The 13,398-nt window shown below is 40.6% G+C and overlaps 1 protein-coding gene across 2 annotated transcripts in view; it reads left to right on the forward strand.

Moving 5' to 3' along the window:
• Positions 1 to 8,216: 8,216 nt before the first annotated feature.
• Positions 8,217 to 13,398, forward strand: part of PTAR1 (protein prenyltransferase alpha subunit repeat containing 1) — a 35,614-nt gene continuing 30,432 nt past the window's right edge. For both annotated transcript variants that reach the window (XM_038124151.1, XM_038124152.1), the window contains exons 1-2: positions 8,217 to 8,373; positions 11,984 to 12,153. In XM_038124151.1, the coding sequence (XP_037980079.1) occupies positions 8,288 to 8,373; positions 11,984 to 12,153 (256 nt within the window). In that variant the 5' untranslated portion in view covers positions 8,217 to 8,287. The remainder of the gene's footprint in view (positions 8,374 to 11,983; positions 12,154 to 13,398) is intronic.

Raw genomic sequence — 13,398 nt, forward strand, 5'->3', positions numbered from 1 at the left:
AACACTCTGGAACAGGAAAGTGTTTTATAAGGAGTTTAGCCATGGAGAGCCGCAGCATTAATTGAATAAAATTACAGTAATTATGTCAGATCAGTAAGTCTAAGTAGGAATAAAATAATTCCATAATTTTTTGTTTAAATACATGTCTTCTGTAAAGAATGGCAGTATTGCTAAGGAGTGGTTTTAAGTTTTGTCCAGTATTTTAAGCAGACATTTGCAGCATTTTTTTTTAATGTGTGGAAATCTTCTCACATTCAGTAGCAGTGCTGTGTTTTATATTCGTTACACAGGTCAGTGCAACACAGAATCTGTCACTTTGGAAGCCTTTAGCACCAACTGCAGGTTCACTAATATCCTTCATATTTACTATATTACTAATCTGTGTTGCAGTTTTAACACTCAGAGAAACATAAGCAAACCCAAACACAGTAAGTTACATCACTTCAAAATAAAATAGGACAAGATAGGTGAATTTACTTTGCATCCATTTGAGTATTAATGGAACTGGGTTTTTGAAGACAAGCAGGGGGAAGGGTTAGGAAGTCCTACACACAGCACATGTAAAAGTCTAGTCTCTTCTTGATTCTATTCTAAAATTGCTCTTGAATCTTAGTTTTTCACAGGAAACACTTCAGAAATTGTAGAAGCCTGACACTTTTGAATTATTGTACGACAGATATATAAATGCTTCTAAAAATAATAATATTATTACATAACACACCTTTGTATTCAACTGCATAAAAACGACAGCTCGTTTTTCCAAAGTTTTCTAGCAAAAAATGTAAAATGCATAGGCGATAATGAATCAAAGTATGTTTTACTTTAGACTTCGGCTGCTGAACTGGTTTCGTTTCATTAATGAAAAGTTGTCTATTAGAACAACCAGCTTTCACCTGATACCTTAACTCACTAACCTTAGGAGATCCACCAAGTAACTAGGAAGAAAAAAGCCCAGAGATAGTCTCGGGGTGTTGTTGTCTTGGAAACTGTGGACCAGCTGACTACAGTTCCTTGGAGAAAGATTTCTGTATGAATGCTTTTGTTTAGCATAACTGAATTGTATTGCTCTCCAGAAGAAGCAGAGAAATATAGCCAGCATGGAATGATACAGACCTATTTCTCATTTTTGAATGCCTTAGTAACATTCCTATGAGCCATCAGCTCTGACCTAGAAAATACACAGCCATACCTACTAGATTTGAAAAACCTTGTCTTCTGTACACAAAAAAAAATATTATTCACAGAGTGAATGTATCTTTAGTCTGTTATGCAAAGAGGAAAAGCTACCTACTTTAATTGAAGTGAATTTGCCTTCTCAATGGAAAATACACATTTAAATGTTATTTTTGCTGAGTAAACTAAACCTAAAGGACATGAAGATGCAGATGTTGTTAGTTAAAGCTACAAACAGACCTCACAGATGTGTGCACTTCAATTTCTGAGCTATAATAAATGCGGTGACACAGTTGCTTCTTCTATACTTCCTTGTATCAAATAGATTGAAAAGAATTTCATTTATATCCTAGTCTTTTGAGATCAGCCTCTTAGTACTAAGGCATGGCAAGGAGAAAGGTTAAAAAAAGTACAAGTCACATTTTTGGAAAGCCAGAGCGAGACATTCTCCAGTTTCCATTTCTCCAGGATAAAGGTTAAAAACCAGTATTATTTTAATACTATTTTCCAACACTCTCTGCTACCACCTTTAATTCATATAACATTTGTATCTCATTACACTGGAGAGATGGCAAGTAAGATCTATGCCTCCCCTTCAAGGGAAAAAAAAAAAACTTCCTTCTGACACATGGTGTTTTGTGCATTGAAGAATAACAAAGGTCAAATTTGTTTCCCCATCACTACACTAATACTAAAATAAATAGCAACAAAACTAGCTGAGATGTATGTAGCTGTAGCACATTTCCAGAACTATCAAAACTCTTCTTTACCTACATTAATGGGCACATAGTAGAGTTCCTTCCCAGCAGCCCTTTAAACCTTCTCCAGATCAACAACTGCCCTCTCCGATTAACCACCTCCAAGATATTTTTTCTCAATAAGATATATTCAGAATGTCAGTCATCAACAATTCCACAAAAATATAACTGAAAGATGAAAACTGTATGAGCAGCTGCAGATACTGAAACCACAAACGTATTCTGGGATTCCCTTTATTTGCTTCCCAGACCATAAAAGAAAGATGAGACTTCAGCCTATGGCTCCACATATATTTTGCCACCATCTTAACTAAAAATGTGATTTCATCATTTACAGAATGGAGGAACAAACGAGTACCTGATTCTCTTTAGCAATCCATGTTAATATGTGCATAACATGTGTAGCACATTAAGCTACGGATACCAGGACTGAGCGCTGCAGGATCTAAAGGCTTCAGAGTTGTTATTCTCAGGAGTCTTCTGCTAATTATAAGTGTTTTTTCATTATCTAGCTTGACTAAACTAATTGAGGCTTGCATGCACTATCCTTAAACAAAATTGTTCTCTTTTATCAAGTCGATATATTTTTAAAAGTTTCAATCTCAGCCCTGGAAGAGGGGGGGAGGGAGGGAGGGTGTGAGGACTTAAAAATTCTGTTACTCCTTTATGTTACAAGACTGCTGTGAAGAAGAATTACTTAGAATATGTAAATAAAAATCAAAAGGAAATGACGTGGTCACAAAATTTCATTCTCTACCATTCTTATTGTAAATAAAAAGTAATCCTATTATAGATAAAATTAGTTCTCTTATATATAAGGAACAACTCTTGAGACTCAACTTTGTCCTTCACTAGAAATGAGAATACATTCTCAAAAGTAGTCTAAGGTAGCTTTTAGCAGTAAGCAGAAACATTGAGGATATTCTAAACACAACAAAAAATATGCTAATTTACAAAAACAATCATCCCACACTCTGCTACTAGGAAGGAAAATGAAATATTCAAATTTATTACTTCTCTGAATCACTGCTTGATGATTGTAAGTAAAATCACACTGAAATTACATTTATATAGTGTGAGAATTTAAACATGGGTTTGCTGATATGGAAATTGTGAAGAAATCTCAACATTGTCCTAGCTAACATTGGATGGGCAATGTGCATCTAGCATTAAAATTAGTTATTCTTCCTTTCAGAGAGATTTTAATAAAATTAAAATAAATTACTTTTTTAATGGGAAAAGAAGAGGAAAAATTAGGTGTCAGACTTAAAATAATTGGTTAATAATGACTTGCTGATTTGAGTGCATATGACCAACAATTGCTTCTTAAAACCCATCTCACTCTTCAGGCTGTGCAGTTGTACTAAAACCACTCGATATTATACATATAAAAGTAGTGCTGGAACTTCTCCCAGTCACATGCAGGTCTTATGGAAAATGAATGTAGAGTTTGTTTCTCAGAAAAATTTTGACATTACTCAGTATGTTGAGAACATGTTCACAATATGAAATTTTTATTTATTAAACAAAGTAGAATTTTTATTAATTTAACATATTTTTCATTCAAGAGAATGAGGAATTCAGTGTCTGTGAGATTATTTCTTCTTGGAATCTCAACTGCATTTTCTTCCTAAGTAAGAAGTAAAGAATTTGGAGAAACACAAACTTATATCCACAAATGACTTCCATTATACCCAAAGCGTAAAGCATATGAAGTGTTTCTCAGAAATGTTTTATCACAAAAAAAAAAAAAAAAAAAAAAAAAAAAAATCAGCCTATTTCTATTTTATCTTTCATCCATTGGAGGACCATGTGTTTGCACTGTCTGTCAATGATGCTGTTTCCACAAGCCCACTGATGCTTATTGACCACACAATGAACAAAGCCACACCACACTCCCTACAGGGGTGACCAACCTTTATAATAAAATATAATTTATTGCAGTAAAACCATTACATCAGGACATTAAATTTTGATGCAATAACAATATACAATGAATTATTCATGAGAACCTTGGAGCTTCCTTGGAGCAAAGCCAGAAGTACCAGACAGTGTCTGAACATCGCTGTAACAGAGTTGCAGGACAAGTGCACAGAGGAGTCAGCTCTCCCTGTCCTGGTGAGGCCACACCTCAAGTCCTGGGCCCCTCAGTTCAGGAAGGACATTGAGGGGCTGGAGTGTGTCCAGAGAAGGGCAATGGAGCTGGGGAAGGGTGTGAAGCACAACTTCTGTGAGGAGCAACTGAGGGAGCTAGGCGTGTTTAGGCTGGAGAAAAGGAGGCTCAAGGGGGCACCTTATTGCTCTCTACAACTGTCTGAAAGGAGAGTGTAGCCAGGTAGGGGGTTGGTCTCTTCTCCCAAGTAACAGGATGAGAAGAAATGGCCTTAAAACTGCACCCTAGGGAGGGTCAGGTTGGATACCAGGAAGAATTTCTTCACTGTAGTAATGCTGAAACATTGGAATGGGCTGCCCATGGAGGTGATGGAGTCACCATTCCTGGAGGAGTTCAAGAAATTACTCCTCCAGGACATGGTACTTAGTACTATGGTTTATTTGACATGGTGGTGTTTGGTCAGGGGTTGGACTCAGTGGTTTTGAACATCTTTTCTAACCACAATGATGCCATAACTCTGAGTCAATGTTGTGTGTTTAACCAAATATTGTATTAAACAATGACTGAGCAGTAGTCATACCACCTAGAACTTACTGCATTACAAATAGTTGGCTTGTCTACAGTAGTTTTAGACCTTTTTAGATCATCCCTCATTGTAGACATCAAACGCTGGATAAGGCAATCTGTCACTCTTGAGAGGTAACCCTGAGAAGCACCCCTGCCCGAGAGATCTCAGCGCAGGAGAGCTCAGTGGGCTCTGGTGACTGCAGACACTTGCAGTGAGAAGTGACAGCCTTGAAGTCAAACACCCCTTTGGTGTGTGTGCAGGTGTCGAAGTGTCCACCCAGTTCCAGACCAGACAAGGTACTGTGCTTCTGGCTCAGGGCATTAGTCCCCAATAAGATGTGACTTCCCACAAGCTGGCAGGGTTTGCACATCGGGGCTGATCTCAGCCAGGCCTGTTTGTCAGCGTGGCCTGAATCAATGTACTGTTAGCTCAGTCCCCGCAGGTGCACCTGTCTTAAACAGCAACAGCTTTCTGCTTGCTAACCCGACAAGCAAGCACGTGCACAACTAAGTATAAAACCATACACACACCCACCACATTCTCTGATGTGAAAGAACCATCACTGAAAAATCTGAAGACTCATGCTTTTCATTATATGAAAAAATGGGCTGTGACCTCCTGCATTTGTACCATGGCTGTCAAAATTTCAAACAACCTTTGTAATAAATAGAAAAGCAAGGACAGTGGTGATGCACTTTCACTTGTGTTGGCCATGCAATGTGATCTGCTTAGAAAAATATCAGGCCATGGGAAATCACTAAGACTGATGTGCCCATTTCCCCATGCACTTGTTTCCACCCTGACAAAGGAGGGACAACTAGTACCGGCTGTGAGATGTTTTCACAAAAAATATAATACTGAAATAATTTGCATTCAACTCAGTTGGATTTGTCCATAAAGCTCTAAATTAAATTAAAAATTAAAAATTGTTGGGGGGCACAGAAACAGGCCAAGATTATTACATGTTTTGTGAAGGTGGCTATGAACAAATTAACAACTATATTTCACACCTGGTGAATTGGATCTTAATTGCAAGATTTTAACCTTTTAGGTATTTATTAACACAATTTTAATGCACTAGGAGTTCATTATGTCACTTTAGATAGTTAGAAGGACATATTATTCTGTACTCATGAGAGAAGAAGTCCTCAAGTAAATAGCTTCCAATACTCTTGAGACTGCCCCAGATGACATAGGAATGGATTACTCAGGGAAATGTCTTTTCTGTGTGTAACAGAGAGATAATTCCTGACTATTTAACTACAGCGTATTTTCCACAGTTTATGCCCTATGTGAAATGTAACGAAAGAGTATTTTCTGAAATAAATTATTATCATTTCCCCAAAATTACAGTAAGTAAGCATTCTTGGCCGACAATTCAATAATCACTGCCAAAAGCTACTGTAAAGTATAATGTGCAATAATAACACCAATGCCCATGTTAAAAGCTTTGACAATGTATATAATTGCTAAGATGTACAATTCAAATAAATTTCATTATGACATTTAAATAAGAATAGCAATTTAATATTCAGTCCCCTTCAAAAGGTATGCATGAAGTCATAGTGTCAGTATATTGTCAGTTGATTGCACAATTCTAAATAACTACTTTTGCAACTTTTTAGTACCTTAGTAGTTTTGTGTCAATTTTCAGTACTGTAAGAACTTTGCATTGCTATGGTTGATTTTCACTTGTACCCAATACTAAAACCAAAAAAACCCCACCAAAACCCCAACCCATCACAAACACAAAAATTAGACTTTTAATCCAGAGAGTATTTTTGTCATGATTAATGACATCTGAAAGTTGTTTCATTTAGGTCTAATTCACCCAAACCTCTTAACAGAATTACAACAACAAAAAACCCAACCCAAACCAACCTCATAGCTAGAACGATTTCAGTCACTGTATTCCCTGACTGAACTTCAATTTGCTGCTTTTCACAAATGTGATTCAAACCTGTACACAAACAAATTGCACAGGACAAAGTGAGAAGGCAATGAGTCAGAAAAGGTATACTGTCCATTACATAAAACTAACTTAGTACTTTCCAGTAAGGCAAATAAGCATAAATTAAAAATTCAGGGTTATGCTAAACTCAGAAACCTAAGCTATTTTGAATCAACAGATTGAATTTTTCAGCTAAAAATACCTCCCAATATTCACCAAGTGTTTCAACACGTTTTCTCATATTTGTGTTCTTGCTTATTTGACATCCAGAATGCAACAGTTTGCTTCAACAATTTTAGACACCACACATCATAAAAACAGTGTCTATACATTCTATGAAGTGAGTGAAAACCTGGAACAGCACAGATATGTAACACAATTCCCTGAAGCCAGCATTAGTCTAAATTCTTCCACTTAATATATGGGCCATTAAGAAGGCCCCATAAAATGTCCCATAGGCCATTTTATTTATTATTATAATTTTTTATTTTTAAGGAGAATATATGGAAGGGTCTACCAGGTCTCTTGGTGGGGCGGGGAGTTGGGGACTGAAGGCAATCATTGTGAGATACAAAGCTGTGTTTCGTGTCAGGTACACACAGGCAGCATGTGTGCTTGTGATTGTGATATGTATGGAAACTGATCATGGGACAATTAAAGGATGAATTCCAAAAAAATAACTGAGGGAGTAAAGCATGGAAGAAGGCCTTTGAACTTATCCTTTGTTTGCAATTAACTTTTATAGCATCTGAATTAAAGCTTTAAGGATGTTGCTGCTAGACAGGAACTTTTTGCACGTAGCTAAGCATTAAACAGCTTTACAATAATAACCTTTTGAAGTATAGTTTTAGAATATTGTTTGTAGTAAGGAGCTTTGAAAATATAAGTTTAGAATATATGTAAAGGAAACATGCTTATCTCAACACCTTAGCAAAACAGTAAAAAGCAGCTTGAGAAGGGAAGATGAACATCAACCCAAGGATTGATGGCTTCGACCAAGGGAAGCTGGACATCAATGTTATGAGATTTATAGTCTTTGCAATTAAAAGGTGGGCCCACATCTGGAGTCTGGACCCCACCATCTGGGAATACTCCTTTCTGGGGTACATCCTGAGAAAAACTAAATCACAATAGCGTATAGAATTGTGACGTAAAAACTGGGATAGAAACTGCCGAGAAAAGCTTATGTGCACCCCTATAAATATCTGTACGCCCTAACCATCGTTGTGCAGTTGGAGGGAAAACTTCCCCCACTGTACCCAGCACTGTTTTGCTCATACTTTACCACATTAATTAATAAATTGATTGCTGCTTGAATATTGGCCTAGTCAAGCTTATTTATGACATCATGAAGCAGATGATGACTTTGCAAGCTTTCAAATTAGAGACAAATCAACTACGCACGGTTAATGCTTTGTAAATACATTAATTTCTAATGACAAGCAACTATATAAGTTACGGTTCAGAATTAGAATCGCCTCTTCGCATTCCGCCTTGAAGACAAGCGGAATGTCTCCTGGAAGTCAAGAGAAGCTACTCACACAATGCCTATTTTTTAAAGGCCTAGCGCGGCTGCTGACGTAACAAACGCACGGAGCGATAAAAGCGCGTCTGAAGCACCGGGCGCCACTCCCGCCCGTCCCCGCCGGCCGCGCCCCGGCACCGCCCCGCGCCCGCCGCGGCCGCGCTGCCCCGGAAGCGCTCCCGCCGCCGCCTGCGGGAACATGGCCGAGTCGCCGGAGGAGGTGGCCGTGCTGGTGCAGCGGGTCGTGAAGGACATCCGCAACGCCTTCCAGCGGAACCCACACATGTGAGTGCGGCCGCGGCCGGGCGGCGCGGAGGGAGCGCTGCCCGCGCTCCGGCCCGTGCGCGCGCCGCGGCCGCTGGCGGGCGGGGCGCGGGTCCCGGCGGGACCGGCCGGGGCAGGGGCCGGGCCCGGGCCCAAGGTCACGCCGTGAGCGGCCGCGGGGACCAGCCGGGTCTCCTCCGAGCGGGAGGGCCGGCTCCGGGTGGCTGCGGTGGCACCTGTGCCTCCGTGGGGCAGGGCGCCGTGTCCCCTGTCCTCGGTGCTCTCCTGCCGCTGCGGCTTCTCCTGACTCGCTCCGGATGCCTGAGCCGTGGAGACTGGTGCGGCCGCGGCCCGGCGGCCACAAGCGCCCCGCCGGTAAAACGCACCGCGTCATGGAAACCAGCGAGGGCTCCGCGGTTTGGAAGCGATAGATATATTTTCAAAGAAAAGTTGCTAATGACCTCTCTCTGAACTCGACGTTTGGCAGTATTAAACTCATCGCGCCCTCGGGATGGGGGCTGAGCCTGCCTGCGGATGGGCTAGCCCTGCCGAGCCCCGCAGGAGGCAGCGGGTTCTCTGTCTGTCTGTAACAGAACTGTGGCGTTGGTGGGAACAAAGCTTAGGATGGAAGCCTCCTGAATTGCACCTTTGCACAAACAGAACAGTGTGGTGAATGCCACCTACAAATCCAAATCTGTTGGTAGAAGTGCTCGTGCTTTTCATTGTGTGTTGTTTTGAGGAAGACAGAATAACCATGAAAATGCAAACCACAGTAATTGTTATCTTGTGATAATCAGATTTATCCAACAGTCTGGGGGCAGATGGTCTGTTTTATTTTTCAGTGTTGTTGACCAGCCTTGAGACCCTGTTTTAAGTGCCTCCCATACTTCTCTTTCCCAGAATGTATTTCCCCAGCCTTTAAGACATAAACTAGGGAAGTATCTTTCAACCTATATGCAAGCTCCATGTTGATTATGGCAAAAAAGATAGCACATAAGGAATGACAATTTCCTAATTTAAGCGAGGTGTATTTGTGTCAACTGGAAACTCTGCAGTCTCTGAGGTAGTGGCCTATTAATCTGTTCCAGAAAGTGATAAGCTAAACAATTGCTTAGGAAAATTTTATGTCACCTAATTTATCCCTTTGCTTAACAAGAGAAGATTAGAGTGAATACCCTCATGTTTCTCTAAATGTAGTAAGCAGTTTGGGTGGGTGGCCAGGTTTTAAAATGCAGCATATGGATGCTGTTTAAAAAAAGGCTGCATTTTGCCTTGAAGCTTCATTTTTAGGATGTGAAGCATAATGCGCTGTAAATGGCTAGTATTTATGAATGAATGAATGTTCTGATTTTTTTCATAGTTCCCACTCCTCTGCCAGAATGCTTTATTGGTAGCAAACTTGGAGATGATGTTTTTTAAGAATTTGCTGCTATTGCAATTTCCTTTCATAGATGCAATCTCAGAGGTGAAAGTAGGCTGCAAGAGTTGTGTGTGCTGAAACTGATGCACTGTGACGCGCTTCAAGTGAAAAAGCACAAGCTGCTGTACTTTGTCCCTCAAAGTAGAAAAAGTGACAGTCTTGTCTGCTAGATTTCTGAAGTGGTTGAAACTACTTGAAATGAGACTTTTCAGGCCAGTGTAGGCTGTGGGCGCTTGGCTGTGCTGCCTCTGTGCCTCAGGAGCACCAGGCTGTAGCTGTCCTGGCTAGATCTCCTCTTGTATCTGCATCTTGTCTTCTGCTGCTGGGCAGCTGCAGTTCCTGGCAGGTGGTATCCTGAATTCAATGTGTTACAGATCCAGGTTTGAATTATTTTACATGGGAACTGCCTAACTTCACTGAAAATAAGGAGTCTACTACCTGTATGATATTGCTGTTCACTTCCATACTCACCTCTTGTCAATAGCTGCTTGTACACCTACCCACTTGTCAGCTTTGTGCAAACTGTACCTGTCTGTCATTTTGGCGCGTTCAAAGCAGTATTGTGAAACTTAGCTCACCCAAGTCGGACTTCTTGCATTTAGTAATAAGTAAAGGTGTGGATGTTTGTTTTGTGGGTTTTTTTTCTCTCCTTGCTTTTTACCTTTGGTATACTGTTTGTGATTACAGCTGTTATGTTCTTGTGGTAATTAAAAGAGTTAGTTAGCAAAGCAGTGCCTAACTGCATCTTCGTTGCTTTTGGAGACTTTCATGTCCCTGTATGCAAGGCCAGGCAGTGTTTTGCCAAGGACTGGGTTTAGCGTTCATAAAAGAATGACCCAGCGATACTTCAGACTATTAAGATACTGTGTTGAAAGAATGTCATTTTACGTTTAGTCTTGCTTCTTGAAGAGCTTAGCTTGTGTTAAATAGAGCAGCACAGATAAGGATCCTGGTTTGATACCCATTTCTTGCTTTTAGTGGGGTAGGAGACTGCTTTTTTCTTCTCTCTTCTCAGCTGGCTGGGGAAGCAAAAGGGACCTGAGTGTCTGTTTGGAGACAGAGCAACGTGATTTGCAAATGTTTTACCTTGAGTTCACCTTACCTTTTTTTTTGCGGCTTGTGTTATATATTGTGATGTATGAAAGATCAAATCTGTTTTCTGAGTAGGCAAATACATTCTTAACAAGCGCACTGTGTCACTTTTGATTACCTCCTGTGAGTGAGGACGCAGAACTAAATCACCACACTCAGAGTACCTAGTAATACATTTTATTTAACATAATTGAGTTGAGGTTTAGGAGCTGATACTCACTGTGTATCTGTGAACCTTGTATTAAGAAGACTTAAGATGGAGGATTTGTTTTCTGAGATCACAAGAAATATTTTTTTATCCTGCATGAGATCTGAGGATTTCCCTCTTAGGCAACAATTTTTTTCTATTGAATGGGAGTTGGTGGAGGAATGATGCATAATCAAAATAAAATAATGTTGCTTTTTGTCTAAACAAGTGTGATACCTTCATGAGAAACTGCCAAAGCTGCTATTCAGCATACTAGAAAAACCTGACAAAAAGTAAAATGTGGTACGGCCCATTGAAACTGAACAGCTGAGTCTCTTCTGCTTTGTTTGCTGGTACAAATGCTCGTGTTTGTCCCTGTTGTTTTAAAGGCTTACGTTTCTCATACAGAGTTGTTATCTAATCAGACTGGCCTTCTGTGTCTCACCTCTTCCCACCATTGATCATGCTGCCTTGCATAGGACAATGAAAAATGGGACATATGGAAGTGAGCATATTCTTCTGTGTAATCCTTAGTATTGGAGCACCTGCTCACACTGCTGCAGGGCACACCTGGATAGCTTTTGGTCAGTCAGGTGCCTGTACTAGTTAGAATGTTCTGTTTCCTCTTGCTGAAGCCCCGGTTGCAGCTCAGTCACATATTTATTACAAAACCAGGGGTGCTTGTCTTGATTCACTGGAGTTAAACTGCTTGGATGATAGTCTAAAAACAGAAAAAATGGGGCCTTCATCATTTAGGATCTTTGTGAAAATCAAATAAAACTATTCAGATTACAGATTTCAGCAAAGATGAGGAAAAAAGATGATGGAATGTTTGGCTGGGAAGCATTGCCAACCATGGCATTTCTGTATCAAGAAAAATAGTTGTCACCTACTGGAAATAAGCTTAATTATATTTCTCTCTGTTTTTTAAGAGATGAAATTGGATTAATACCCTGCCCTGAAGCCAGATATAACCGGAGCCCTATTGTCCTGGTAGAAAACAAGCTTGGTGTGGAGAGCTGGTGTGTGAAGTTTCTTTTGCCATATGTCCACAATAAACTTCTCCTCTACAGACAGAGAAAACAATGGCTGAACAAGGATGGTAAGTTCTGAGTTGGAGAAGAGTATATTATGTGATCTTTAGTGCACATTTTTTATTTATCGTAAAATCATTTAGTTTGGAAAAGAGCTTTAAGATCCGAGTCCAGCCATAAACCTGACACTGCCAAATCCAGCATTAAACTACGTTCTTAAGTGCTGTGTTTACATGTCTTCCAAAATACCTCTAGGGATGGTGACTCTACCACTTCCTGGACAGCGTGTTTCAATTTTGACAAAGCTTTCAATGGGGATATTTTTCCTCATATCCAACCTAAACTTCTCCTGGTGCAGCCTGAGACCATTTTCTCTCATCCTGTTGTTTGTTACCTGTGAAGAGAGACTGATGCTCGCCTGGCTACAGTCTCCTTTTATGTTTGGAGTTTTGGAGAAGAGTAAAGTTCTCCCAAGCCTGCTTTTCTCCAGGCTCAATGCTTTCAGCTCCCTCAGCTCCTCTTTGTAAGACCTGTGCCCCAGTTGCCCTTCTCTGCTGCTCGCTGCAGCACCTTGATGTTTCGGTGAGTACATGGAGATGGTCACTGATGAGATCCTGCTGGCCCCACCATTGTGATCCAAGCCAGGATGCCCTTGGCCTTCTTGACCACCTTGGGACGTTGCTGGCTCATGTTCAGCTGGTTCTGGCCAGCCCCCCTGGGTCCTTTTCCACCAAGCATCTTTCCCGCAAGCCTGGGTATTGCATGGTGTTGTTGTGACCCTGGGGCAGGAGCAGTCAGAACCTCATACAAGTGGCCTTGGCTCATTGGTCCAGCTTGTCCAGATCCCCCTGCAGACCCTTCCTACCCTCCAGGAGATCGCTCCCACCCACAGTGGTGTAATCCCCAAACTGACAGAGGATGCATACAATGGCCTTGTCTGGGTCATTTACCCTTCCTAATGCCAGCTTAACCTGTTGTGGTAAAAATGGTGGTTACTGAGAGGAGCAGGCTTTGGATTGTGCATCTTAACTTAAACGAGTTTATTTTCATTTGAAAATAAAATTTCTTTCTCTCTTACCCAAACTGGAAAGGTTAGAGACAGACAACTTCAGTGAGTTATTTGAGGAAGTGATGTTAGTTGATACAGAAGGAATTTTCTCCTGTTTTCCTGAGTTAAAAGGAAAACATGGTGATGTGTATATCTACTGTAAGAAATAAATGCAGTGTGTTTCAGATGCTGAGGTACTAGAAATCATTAGTCCCTACAGCTTGGTAATTGTAAAGTTTTATTTCCTTTCTCATCTCTTTGTTTT

The sequence above is a fragment of the Motacilla alba genome, chromosome Z, assembly GCF_015832195.1.
Source record: "Motacilla alba alba isolate MOTALB_02 chromosome Z, Motacilla_alba_V1.0_pri, whole genome shotgun sequence".
Taxonomy (NCBI): Eukaryota; Metazoa; Chordata; class Aves; order Passeriformes; family Motacillidae; genus Motacilla; species Motacilla alba.